The sequence below is a fragment of the Pristiophorus japonicus genome, chromosome 3 (genome assembly GCF_044704955.1).
Source record: "Pristiophorus japonicus isolate sPriJap1 chromosome 3, sPriJap1.hap1, whole genome shotgun sequence".
NCBI classification, from domain to species: domain Eukaryota; kingdom Metazoa; phylum Chordata; class Chondrichthyes; family Pristiophoridae; genus Pristiophorus; species Pristiophorus japonicus.
In genome coordinates this window covers 224,137,923-224,152,199 of record NC_091979.1, presented here as the reverse complement: position 1 = coordinate 224,152,199, position 14,277 = coordinate 224,137,923, and the positions used below count along the sequence as shown (strand labels likewise).

At 44.2% G+C, this 14,277-nt stretch overlaps 1 protein-coding gene across 1 annotated transcript in view; it reads left to right on the top strand.

The window, feature by feature from the left end:
• The window catches only part of LOC139255296 (polycystin-2-like protein 1), a 231,024-nt gene that overhangs the window by 1,966 nt on the left and 214,781 nt on the right, over positions 1-14,277 (top strand). The window contains exon 2 of the mRNA XM_070873897.1: positions 612-725. Within this exon, the coding sequence (XP_070729998.1) occupies positions 612-725 (114 nt within the window). The remainder of the gene's footprint in view (positions 1-611; positions 726-14,277) is intronic.

Here is a 14,277-nt window from a genome sequence, read left to right as displayed (position 1 = left end):
AATGGCAGTAGGACTCCAATAACAGTGGGATCGCCGATTGGAATAGGATCGCCAATAGCAGTCGGATTGCCAGTGGTGGTAGCAATAGGGCTGCCCATGATAATGGCAGTAGAATTATCATTGGTCGTAGGATTGTCAGTGGCATTAATATTAAATATAATAAATTAGATTACAAGAATCAATTACATTTCAAGCTTTGCACTAATATTTAGGGACAGGAGAGAGAATTTTTGATGTGCTTTCAATCTTTAAAGTGTCTTTGGGCTTGTAAACATTGTGTTGTGTTTGAAGGGTAGCAGTAATTCTCCAACCCATACTCTCTTTGATTGAGGGATAATGGGGTGGCTAAATTTATCCTTAAATCTACTTAAGCGATAATAATGGTAACTTATAGCACTAGTTCTAGTAGAAGGATGCACTTGGGTATCATAAAAATGAATAGAAAATGTCTATTGAAGAATGAATTACTGTTTCAAGCAATAGAATTGCTTGCATCTGCCTGTTTAAAGCACATATCTCTATAGACTATTGTTTGAGATTGTGGTATTTGTTGCTGTTGGACTTTTTAAGTCTTGCAATGAATATGTCTTTGTTTCTTTCCATGTCTGCAGGCTTGTGGGGCACACAACTGACTGAGAACTTGTCCAACAACCCAGAGCTATACATCAGGAGAACTTTGCGTGAACTATTAGTTTACATAGTTTTTCTGGTGGACATTTGTTTGTGTAAGTAACTTAATTTTAACTACATGGTAACCACATTCGGTTCAATAGTTCCTTTATTGATTTAGAAAAAATCAACAGATGTATTTTGTTATTTTTCCAGTAGTAAGAGAAATAATTTTTATTCCAGATGCAGCACTGACCAATTCTCCATTTACCTTAAAGCAAATCTACCAACTGTAACACATGCACAGTTTACAGAGAATAATCTTCAGTAAAAGTATGATTCCCAATGCCATTGTTAGATAAAAACAGTGATAAACTGCTAGATTAATTAGTTAGTATTTGATGATGTTAATTATATTAATGTATGTTTTTACAGAAAGCAGTTTTATGTGCATCAGTCTTTGTTTATATATTTATGATAATGTGGAAACTGCTCAATTGCATATTGTAACATTCAAAATCACCAAACTGATTTGCTGCATTTGCATTGAATACTATCCACTAGTTTTGATATAATTTTAAAAACAATTTCTAACTTGCCAGATATGTGAGGTACAAAATTCTCAGTACTGCAAAAAAATGCTAAATTCATAAAAAATATTTTTCTTCAATATTGTCAGTGACATTTTGTCAGTGAAATTGTCTGTGTTTCTGCTGTCAGTTTCAAATTAAAAATGAGTTAATTGCTCAATATATTATAATCATTAAATAACTTGCCTGTGCTGTTTGACTTGGAGCTGAACTTCAAATCTCATATGCTTTCTATCACCAAGATAACTTACCTCCACCTCCTCAGTATTGCCTGCTTCTAGCTTTTCCATACCCCTTTGCCACTGAAGCCTTTCTCCACATTTTCATTACTTCCAATCCCTTTCTCTTCACACTTCCAAACTTCATGCTACACATTCAAAATTCTACTGCCACATTCTGTCCCACCCAAATTCCTACTCACCCTTCACCCCTGTCCTCACTGACCTTCCCTGGCTTCCGGTGACCAACACATTGAATTGAAAATCCTAGCCCTCATTTACAAGTCCCTACATGCCTTCATTCTACTCTCCTGTTGCAAACTCCTATAGGTCTATATCCTATCCCATGCTCTTTAGTCATCTGACATTGCCCCTCTTCCACGCCACCATTGGCTATATCAGTTCAACTCTCTGAATCACTCTCCATAAAGCCTTTTGCCTTCCTACTTCTCTCCTTACCTTCAAAGACTCCTCAAAACCTATTTCTCCCACCATGCTTTCTGTTACTTCTCCTGACTTCTACTGCTCAGTGTTTGCGTCTCCTCTGTGAAGTGCCTTGCAGTGTTCTCTCTACATTAAAAGTGTGATTATAAATTCAAATTATTGTTGCTGACCCTGTGTTGAAAATGAATTTGCTTCCCAGTATAGCCCTCACCTTGTTCAGCACAAAAATTCAAATATATAAAGAATTAAAAGGAGGTTTTTTTCATCATTCTCGGGTTGTGGACGTCACTGACATGGCCAGGATTTTTTGCCCTCTCTAGTTGATTTTGAGAAGCTGGTGGTGGGTCTTCTTCTTGAACCACTGCAGTCCATGTAGTGAAGGGATTCCCACTATGGTGTGTGACTTGCAGCAGAACTTAGAGGTGATGGTGTTTCCATGTATCTACTGTCCTTGTCTTTCTCGGAGGTGGAGATCGCAGGTTTAGGAGGTGCTGCCGAAGAAGCCTTGGCAATTTGTTGCAGTGCATCTTGTTTATAGTATACACTGCAGCCATGGTGTCCCAGTAGCAGAGGGGGTGGATGTTTAAGGTGTGGATGGGGTGTTGATCAAGCAGCTTGCTTTGTTCTGGAGGGAGTTGAGCTTCTTGAGTCTTGTAGTGCTGCACCCATCTAGGCAAGTGAAGAATATTCTGTGATACTCCTGACTTGTGCTATGTAGGTGGTGCAGAGACTTTAGGGAGTTAGAAGGTGAGCCACTCATCACATAATACACAGCCTCTCACCTACTCTAGTAGCCACAGCATATATGTGGCTTTTCCAGTTGAGTTTCTGGTCAATGGTGACCCCCAGGATATTAATGGTGGGGGACTCGGTGATGGAAATTATCATTGAATGTCAATTTTAAGTGGTTAGGCTCTTTATTGTTGGAGATGGTTATTGTCTGGTGCAGATGTTACTTATCACTTATCAGCCCAAGCCTGGACGTTGTCCAAGTCTTGCTACATGCAGGCACGGACTGCTTCATTGGCCCATAATTTGTGGTCCACAGTGTTGCCACTGACCTCGAAGAATGCTGCCCACAGAGATCTCGAAAGTTTGAGGTTTCTCAACGTGTAATTGATTGCAGCGCTGTGAATAGGGGATTCCTATGACGATGATACAGTGACGTCAACAAGCTGTTTAAGCAGCCAATCACAATGAAGAATTCTCATAGACAGCAAAGCAGGGAAAAAAAAGCAACTTTTATTCTCACTTTTTAAATATGTTACAGAGAGCAAAATAAAGATCGTGGCTTTCACATGGGGATAAGGTAGAAGCTGAAATATTGTGAACAAACTTTAAAAACAAATTATTTTATGAAAAATATTGTAATTTTATCATAATGGAGAAATTTGACATTCCACAAAAATAAAAAATAATTTTTCAGGGCCAGAATGGTTGTTTAGCAGTCAATGCGCTGTTAAAACCCCAGTTATATCAATTTCAACAAGGCTTAACATTTAATGGGGTAGTGATATTAACATGGAAAAGCTTGAGTTTTCAGTTCCACTGATTACACTGATGGCCAGCTATTGGGGGTCCACAGAACAGCCTGTGTCGGAGCAGTGAATGACTGACTGCAACGTCAGGATTTCCGTGTTTAGTTGTGCATGAGCTAAATCCTGAAGTTGCGGGCAGTTTCAAAGGGGTAATGATGGCAAACACTGACTGTTCCTCATCATTACCGACCGCAAAATCTGGGCCAATAACTGAAGAATTGCAAATGGAGCTGAACACTGTGCAATCATAGTACAATTTATGACCATATGATGGAGGGAAGTTAATTGGTGAAGCAGTTGAAAATGGTCAGCCATTCTGTAAAGGGAGGGTGAACAGCCAGTTGTCGTGGTGCACATTTGTACCAACGATATAGGTAAAAAAAGGGATGAGGTCCTACGAGACGAATTTAAGGAGCTAGGAGCTAAATTAAAATGTAGGACCTTAAAAGTAGTAATCTCAGGATTGCTACCAGTGCCAGGTGCTAGTCAGAGTAGGAATCGCAGGATAGCTCAGATGAATAGGTGGCTTGAGCAGTGGTGCAGCAGGGAGGGATTCAAATTCCTGGGGCATTGGAACCGGTTCTGGGGGAGGTGGGACCAGTACAAACCGGACAGTCTGCACCTAGGCAGGACCGGAACCAATGTCCTAGGGGAACTGTTTGCTAGTGCTGTTGAGGAGGAGTTAAACTAATATGGCAGGGGGATGGGAACCAATGCAGGGAGACAGAGGGAAACAAAAAGGAGACAAAAGCAAAAGACAGAAAGGAGATGAGTAAAAGTGGAGGGCAGAGAAACCCAAGGCAAAAAACAAACAGGGCCACTGAATGTAAAGGGGCTGCAGGAGGGGTCAAAACTAAAAATCATGGTTTAAAAACTAGGATTAAAACACTCTACCTAAACGCACGCAGCATTCGAAATAAAGTAAATGAGTTGACGGCACAAATCATTACAAATGGGTATGATTTGGTGGCCATTACAGAAACGTGGTTGCAGGGTGGCCAAGACTGGGAATTAAACATACAGGGGTATCTGACGATTCGGAAAGATAGACAAGAAGGGAAAGGATGTGGGGTAGCTCTGTTAATAAAGGATGATATTAGGGCAGTTGTGAGAGACGATATTGGCTCTAATGAACAAAATGTTGAATCATTGTGGGTGGAGATTAGAGATAATAAGGGGAAAAAGTCACTGGTGGGCGTAGTTTATAGGCCCCCAAATAATAACTTCATGGTGGGGCGGGCAATAATCAAGGGAATAATGGAGGCATGTGAAAAAGGAACGGCAGTAATCATGGGGGATTTTAACCTACATATCGATTGGTCAAATCAAATCGCACGAGGTAGCCTGGAGGAGGAATTCATAGAATGCATACGGGATTGTTTCTGAGAACAGTATGTTACAGAACCTACAAGGGAGCAAGCTATCTTAGATCTGGTCCTGTGTAATGAGACAGGAAAAATAAACGATCTCCTACTAAAAGATCCTCTCAGAATGAGTGATCACAGTATGGTTGAATTTGTAATACAGATTGAGGGTGAGGAAGTAGTGTCTCAAACGAACATACTATGCTTAAACAAAGGGGACTACAGTGGGATGAGTGCAGAGTTGGCTAAAGTAGACTGGAAACACAGACTAACCGGTAGCACAATTGAGGAACAGTGGAGGACTTTTAAGGAGCTCTTTCATAGTGCTCAACAAAAATATATTCCAGTGAAAAAGAAGGGTGGTAAGAGAAGGGATAACCAGCTGTGGATAACCAAGAAAATAAAGGAGAGTATCAAATTAAAAACCAATGCGTATAAGGTGGCCAAGGTTAGTGGGAAAATAGAAGATTGGGAAAATTTTAAACGACAGCAAAGAATGACTAAGAAAGCAATAAAGAAAGGAAAGATAGATTACGAAGGTAAACTTGCGCAAAACATAAAAACAGATAGTAAAAGCTTTTACAGATATGTAAAATGGAAAAGAGTGACTAAAGTAAATGTTGGTCCCTTAGAAGATGAGAAGGGGGATTTAATAATGGGAAATGTGGAAATGGCTGAGACCTTAAACAATTATTTTGCTTTGGTCTTCACAGTGGAAGACACAGAAACCGGAATGTGGGAAGGGAGGACCTTGAGACAATCACTATCACTAGGCGGGTAGTGCTGGACAGGCTAATGGGACTCAAGGTAGACAAGTCCCCTGGTCCTGATGAAATGCATCCCAGGGTATTAAAAGAGATGGCGGAAGTTATAGCAGATGCATTCGTTATAATCTACCAAAATTCTCTGGACTCTGGGGAGGTACCAGCGGATTGAAAAGCAGCTAATGTAATGCCTCTGTTTAAAAAAGGGGGCAGACAAAAGGCAGTTAACTATAGGTCGGTTAGTTTAACATCTGTAGTGGGGAAAATGCTTGAAACTATCATTAAGGAAGAAATAGCAGGACATCTAGATAGGAATAGTGCAATCAAGCAGACGCAGCATGGATTCATGAAGAGGAAATCATGTTTAACTAATTTACTGGAATTCTTTGAGGATATAACGAGCATGGTGGATAGAGGTGTACCAATGGATGTGGTGTATTTAGATTTTCAAAAGGCATTCGATAAGGTGCCACACAAAAGGTTACTGCAGAAGATAAAAGTACGCCAATTTAAAACCAAGTTGAGAAGGAATTTCTTCTCCCAGAGGGTTGTGAATCTGTGGAATTCTCTGCCCAAGGAAGCAGTTGAGGCTAGCTCATTGAATGTATTCAAGTCACAGAGAGATAGATTTTTAACCAATAAGGAAATTAAGGGTTACGGGGAGCGGGCGGGTAAGTGGAGCTGAGTCCACGGCCAGATCAGCCATGATTTTGTTGAATGGCGGAGCAGGCTCGAGGGGCTAGATGGCCTACTCCTGTTCCTAATTCTTATGTTCATATGGTCGGGCTTTGGACACTGTCCTGGGGAACACCTGCATTGATGTCCTAGGGCTGAGATGATTCGCCTTCAATAACCATAACCATTTTCCTTTGTGCCATGTATGACTCCAGGTAATGGTGAGTTTTTCCCAATCCCATTGACCTCAGTTTTACTAGGGCTCCTTGGTGCCACAATTGAACAAATGCTGCCTTGATATCAAGGGCAGTCGTTTCCATCTCAGATTTGGTATTCAGCTATGGTGTCCATGTTTGGACCAAGGCTGTAATGCTGTCTGCAGCCAAGAGGTCTGGTGCAACTCATTCTGGACAATGGTCCCAGCACTACAGCTGAGATATTGTTGGGGCCCATAGCCTTTCTGTAGCTAGTGCACTTAGCTATTTCTTGATGTCACTTGGAATGATTTGAATTGGCTGAAGACTAACATCTGTGATTGTAGGACCTATGGAGTAGGCTGTGAAAAGGCATTCACTCGGCACTTCTGGCTGAAGATGGTTGCAAATGATTCAACCTTGTCTTTTGCACTCACGTGTTGAGCTCTGCCGTAAGGATGGGGATGTTCATGCAGCCTCTTACGCCTGTTCATTGCTTAATTGTCCACCATTATTATTGACTAGATGTAGCAAGACTGCAGAGCTTTTACTTGATCCGTTGGTTCTAGAATTATCGGAGGAATGTCCAGCCATTTCTAATGGAATCACAAATGCCTTCTTTTTACATGAAATTACAATTTCACTAGAAAAGGAAATCTTCCTGGTGTTTGCCAAGATCACAAAGACAAGGGAGGCCACTTGGCCCATCCTTCCTAATAAATCTACTGTCCTCTCATTACAATCTCTATAGGTTCGATTTTAATTTGGGCTTTCCGGCGTAAGTGGGTCGGTAACTGAAATTGATTTACTGCCTTGTTTACACTAGCACTCCGGCTGGTACCTTCAAAGGGCCCTACTGCTGGTGTTTCGGGTGTTAGGCCATTTTAATATGCAAATTGGGGTCCTATGATGTTGCTCCAGTGCGTCTGTTTGTTACCCACAGCCCACCAGGGGGAAAGGAGGGGTATAGTAATTAGTCGATTACTACCCGATAGTCAAAATCTAGCCTTATGTATTTGCAATGTTACTAACACATAGGAGTCTGGTGAAATCTTCTACCAGCAGGTCCTGTGTTGTGACGAGTTGTTAACTGCAGTTATCTGAAATACAAGGACCTCTTCTGGTCAACTGCATTCTTCAGTTACATGCCTGAATTTTTGATAATCCAGATAAACAATTGCGATCTTCTGCAGTGTAAATGTTGTTGCAATAATCTGTGTTTTTAAAAATTGAATATAAGGTGTCCTTATCTAAGGTTGAATGAGAAAAATGCCTTCCCTTGCAGTTTGTGCTGGAGTATGTAGGGCCAGCAGTCCTGCAGTACCGCATCTAAGTGGTCCTTTTTCCTGTGTGACATGAAATTGTGAGTATCAGCAACCTGTTTTGACTGGTGGTGGGGTGAGGGAGGGGTGTTTTAGGAAACAATTGCACATTTTGATTGTGTGCGATGGTAAATTAAAGCTTTACGGGAGCATAGTGGGAGATTTTGAGGAAGGCTACAGATGAGAGGAACAAAGGCTTGTCGCATGATGAAGAGGATTGAGAGTTAAGTGCAGAGGACACTGGGGTGAATGGCTAGCTATTACATCAATAAGTATTCAGAGGAAAATTGTTGTGCAAGGGCTTGTGGGGATGTCAGTCAAAGAAATAACTTGCATTTATATAGCACCTCAAGACATCCCAAAGCATTTCACAACCAATGAGGTATTTTGAAGTCACTGTTTTAATGTAAGGAACCGTGGCAGCCAATTTGTGCACATTAAGTACAACAAACAGCAATTAGTGGTGTTGGTTGTGCGTTAAATATTGTCCCAGACTCTAGGAGAATACCCCTGTTCTTCTTTCAAATAATGCTATGGGATCTTTTATGTTCATCTAACAGGGCTAACTGTTTAATGTTTCATCCAAAAGACAGTTCTTCCAACACTCCCTTATTACTGTACTGAAGTATTAGTCTGGATTATGTGCTCAAGTGCTGGAGTGGACTTCTGACTTAACCAATGATCTTCTGACTCAGATGCAATAGCTCAACCACTAAGCCAAGGCTGAAAACATCCCTACTAGCTGCCCTCCACCCTGTTTGAGCAGTAGTGTAGGGGCAACTGTAATGGCTGTATGTTGGGACAAGCAGCAGTTTCTGTGTATGTGTGCAGTGTTGAAAATGGAAGTAACATGAGGTATGGTAGAGAAGCTGTACTTCGTTTGGATTTGGCATGTTCTGTTGGTATGGTCGATTGGTGCTTTACATTAGGATCTGATTGGCGTCATGTTAGGTTGTCACAGGATTTGAAAAGAATGCCGTTTTCTATTTTGCAGCTTTGTCATTCTTCATTTTAGTGAATCACAAAGCTTAAACAGACAAAGAGAAAAAAAAGAATGTAAATTTAAGTTTAACAAATTATGATTCTAAAGCACATTTCATCAAACACTGTCCCATTTTCATGTGTGTTAACTTTTTGCTACAACATTCTCAGTTTACGGTATCCATTGAGATCTGCCATTATCTGTCCATACAGAACTTATCTTTCAATTACTTTAATCATGGAAGCATTCTGAATTGATCTGAGACTCATTTTGGGCACATAACTCAAAAATTGAACTGAGCAACATCAGCTTTGATTTACTATCCCTGAAGTGTTTCTGGAGCAGTTTACTGTTAGGGTAGGAAATTATAAAATGTCATTGTGAGATTTTCCTTTATTCAGTGATTTAAAAAAATGTTGCTATGGAAACCATGTTACACTCCTTTGCTATATATAATCTGTATAATGGAGTTGGACTCAAATGGCTCCACGAAGGGTTTGTGTCACAGTAACTTTTCAAAGTTTGGATAGGTTATGGATTTTCAAAAGGCATTTGATAAGGTGCTGTATAGGATACTTGTTGATAAAATTAAGACATACAGTATTAAAGAAAATTTGGCAGCATGGATAGGAAGTTGGTTAAAGGACATAAAACAGAGAGTATAAGTTAATGGATGTTTTTTAGAAAGGGGTGATGTGAACAGGGGTGTCCCCCAGGTATCTGTGTTAGGGCTATTGCTCTTCTCTCTAGAGCTGATTTAGACAAGAGAAAGCCTAGCCATCTCCCGTGACCTTCAATGGAACCACCAGTGTTGAGTCCCCACCTGGGTCACCATTGACCAGAAGCTTAACTGGAACAGTCATGTCCACACTGTAGGTACAACAGTAGCTCAGAGACTGGGTACTCTGTGATGAATGGCTCACTCCTTAACCCTTTTCTATAATCTACAAGGCTCAAATCAGGAGGTGATCAAATTATCTGCAATCATCTGGAAGGATAACTCTATAACAATATCCAAGGACGGAACAGTTTGCTTGATCAATGCCTACTTAATATCCACCCCCTCCAACATTGACTCACTGTGGTTGCAGTATATATAGTTTACAGGATGTACTGCAGCAACTTACCAAGGCTACTTCACTTCTTTGCCCTGCAACCTCTACTACTGAGAAGAACAAGAGCAGCAATGATGAGACACCACTACCCCCAAGTTTCACTAAGAAAGTCACACAACAACAACTTGCATTTTTCTAGTGCCTTTAATGTAGGAAAGCGTCTCAAGGCGTTTCACAGGAGCGTAATCAGACAAAAATTGGCATAGAGCCAAAGGAGGAGATATTAGGATTGGTGACTAAGGGCTTGGTCAAAGAGGTAGGTTTTAAGAAGTGTCTTAAAGGAAGAGAGAGAGGCAGAGAGGGTTGGAGAGGGAATTCCAGAGCTTACGGCCTAGACAGTTGATAGCACAGAAGGAAGTGGGTGATGCATAGAAGGCCAGAGTTACAGGAACACAGAGTTCTTGAAGGATTGTAGGGCTGGAGGAAGTTACAGAGATAGGGAGGGGTAAGATCATGGAGGGATATGAACACGAGGATGAGAATTTTAAAATCGAGATGTTGGTGGACTGGGAGTCAATATCATCATCATAGGCGGTCCCTCAGAATCAAGGAAGACTTGCTACCACTCTTAGAATGAATCCTTAGGTGGCTGAACAGTCCAATACGAGAGCTCAGCTCAGGATCAAACAGGACAGCAAGTTGGCAAGCAGTTACAATGGCTGTGACCATTCTGACCTCTCCTCCCTCCACTCTGAACATCCTGACCTCTCCTCCTCCTGCTCTGAACACCTTGACCTCTCCTCCTTCCACTCTGAACACCCTGACCTCCACCCTACAAAATGGACCTCTGACATTCCCAATCCCTACCCCCAGCCAAGCCTCGGATCACCTACCATCTCACTGAAGGGCGCCACTCAGCGCCGAGCTTACGGCCCACATCTCGCCGTAGGCAACTAGGCTCAGACAGTAGAGCCTGGTCTTCAGTCACCTTGGACCCCCTTGCCACTGGACCAAGACCTTGCTCAGCTAGGCCTGTGTGATAGCCGGTGTGCAACGGCCACCCCACCTCACACACAGGCATCTTCCATCCTTCAATATAAAGTTCGGGACCTGGAACGTCAGGACCCTCATGGACAACTCCAACAGCGACAGACCGGAATGCCGCACCGCCATAGTTGCCTGGGAACTTAGGCACTTCGATGTCGACATCACCGCCCTAAGCAAGACCCGGCGGGCAGAGGAAGGCCAGCTCAGGGAACAAGATGGAGGTTACACCTTCTTCTGGAAAGGCAAACCAGAGGAAGAATGCCACCTCCACGGAGTCGATTTCGGCATCAAAAATGAGCTGGTCGACCGCCTCAGTGACGCCCCCTGCGGGATTAACGAACATCTCATGACCCTCCGTCTCACCCTATCCCGGAACCAATGCACCACAATCATCAGTGCGTACGCCCCAACACTCGATGCAACTGATGAGACCAAAGAGGGCTTTTATTCCACCCTCGAAAAATCTCTGACCTGTGTCCCTACAGACGACAAACTGATCCTCCTCGGCGACTTCAACGCCAGGGTGGGCAAGGACACAGTCCTCTGGGAAGGCGTGATCGGCAGAGAGAGGGTAGGGAAAACCAACTCCAGCGGTACCCTGCTCCTGACAAAATGCCTAGAGCACGACCTTGTCATCACCAACACCTTGTTCCACAAGAGGGACAAGTACAAGGCATCGTGGCAATACCCTCGCTCCAAAGACTGGCACTTGCTCGACTATGTCATCGTCCGAGCCAGGGATCGCAAGGATGTGCGCATCACCCGTGCCATGACAGGAGCTAATGACTGCTGGACGGACCTCTGCATAATCCATTCCAGCATCAACATCGCCCCAAAGCGGCAACAGCAGCAGAAGCAATGTCGCAAAAAAGTCACTCAAAGGCACAGCTAAGAGAGCCCTATGCAGTCAGCGCCTCACTGCTAACCTGGCGACCCTTGATGACCCTGAGACGCAGTCCTCCAGACCTCCATAACCAGTGCCTGCGAAGTAACACTCGGTCACTCAACCAGGAAACACCAGGACTGGTTTGATGAGAATGACCAGGAGATCCAAGAGCTAATAAATCACAAGCGCAGGGCATTTCTGAACCTGAAACAACAACTCAACTCGGGAGCTGCAAAGCAACATTATAGACGGCTTAAGGCCGAGATCCAACAAAAAACCCGTGACCTAAAGAATAGATAGTGGGTGGAGAAAGCACAGGAGATTCAGCAGCTGGCCAACAGCCATGATGTGCGAAGATTCTTCACCACAGTCAAGTCCACCTACGGCCCAAGCACCCAAGGCACCACCCCACTGTTGGGGAAACACTCATTAAGGACACTGAGGCAGTTAGGACCTCCTGGAAGGAGCACTTCGAAGATCTCCTTAACCGAGACTCTGCCTTTGACTCGAGTGTCCTCGACTTCATCCCACAGCATGCTACCCGCCACCATCTCAGCAAAACCCCAACCCTGCATGAGGTAGAAAAGGCCATCCGCCAGTTTAAGAACAACAAGGCAACGGGAGTGGATGGAATTCCCACTGAGGCACTAAAGTATGGTGGAGAGACACTATTGGCATGAATACATGACTTCATCTCTCTCATCTGGAAGGAGGAGAGCATGCCGGGAGATCTCAGAGATGCAATAATCGTGACCATCTTTACAAAAGAAGACAAGTCCGACTGCGGTAACTACAGAGGAATCTCCCTGTTATCAACTACAGAGAAAGTCGTCACTAGAGTCTACCTCAACCGTCTTCTCCCTGTGGCTGAAGAGCTCGTCCTGGAGTCACAGTGTGAATTTCGTCCTCTTCGGGGTACAACGGACATGATTTTTGCAGCGTGACAGCTGCAAGAAAAATGCAGGGAACAGCACCAACCCTTGTACATGGCCTTCTTTGACCTTACAAAGGCCTTTGACACTTTCAACCATGAGGGTCTATGGAGCGCCCTCCTCCGTTTCGGCTGCCCCCAAAAGTTCGTCACTATTCTCCGCCTGCTCCACGACGACATGCAAACTGTGATCCTGACCAATGGATCCATTACAGACCCAATCCACGTCCGGACAGGGGCCAAGCAGGGCTGTGTCATCGCGCCAACTCTCTTCTCAATCTTCCTCACTGCAATGCTCCACCTCACACTCAACAAGCTCCCTGCTGGAGTGGAACTAAACAGAACCAGTGGGAACCTGTTGAACGTTTATCGTCTCCAGGCCAGATCCAAGACCGTCCCAACCTCTGTCATCGAGCTACAGTACGCGGACGACGCTTGCGTCTGCGCACATTCAGAGACTGAACTCCAAGTCATAGTCAACATCTTCATTGAAGCGTACGAAAGCAAGGGCCTTACACTAAACATCTGTAAGACAAAGGTCCTCCACCAACCTGTCCCCACCACACAGCACTGCCTCCCCAGTCATCAAGATCCACGACGTGGCCCTGGACCATTTTCCATACCTCGGGAGCCTACTATCGGCAAGGGCAGACATCGATGACGAGATTCAACATCACCTCCAGTGCGCCAGTGCAGCGTTCGGCCGCCTGAGGAAAAGAGTGTTCAAAGATCAGGGCCTCTAAGCTGCCACCAAGCTCATGGTCTACAGGGCTGTAGTGATGCCCACCCTCCGGTATGGCTCAGAGACATGGACCATGTACAGCAGACACCACAAAACGCTGGAGAAATACCACCATTGATGTCTCCACAAGATCCTGCAAATCCCCTGGGAGGACAGACACACCAACATTAGCATCCTTGACCAGGCCAACATTCCCAGCATCGAAGCACTGACCACACTTGACCAGCTCCGCTGGATGGGCCACATTGTTCGCATGCCTGACACAAGACTCCCAAAGCAAGCGCTCTACTCGGAACTCCTACACGGCAGGCGGGTCCAAGGTGGGCAGAGGAAATGTTTCACATTGGTTGTGGGATCACTTAGCCTCGTCTTTCGCAAGCTGCTTCCGCTTTTTAACATGCATGTAGTCCTGTGTTGCAGCTTCCCCAGGTTGGTACCTCATTTTTAGGTACACCTGGCACTGCTCCTGACATGCTCTTCTGCACTGCTCATTGAACCAGGGTTGGTCCCCCGGCTTGATGGTAATGGTAGAGTGAGGGATAAGCCGGGACATGAGGTTACAGATTGTGGTAGAATACAATTCTGCTGTTGTTGATGGCCCACAGCTCCTCATGAATGCCCAGTTTTGAGCTGCTAGATCTGTTCTGAATCTATCCCATTTAGCACGGTGGTCGTGCCACACAACACGATGGAGGGTGTCCTCAGTGTGAAGATGGGACTTCATCTCCACAATGACTGTGCGGTGCTCGCTGCTACCAACGCTGTCATGGACAGATGTATCTGTGACAGGTAGATTGGTGAGGACTAGGTCAAGTAGGTTTTTCCCTCATGTTGGTTCTCTCACCACCTGCTGCAGGCCCAGTCTGGCAGCTATGTCCTTCAGGACTCGGCCAGCTCGGTCAGTAGTGGTGCTGCT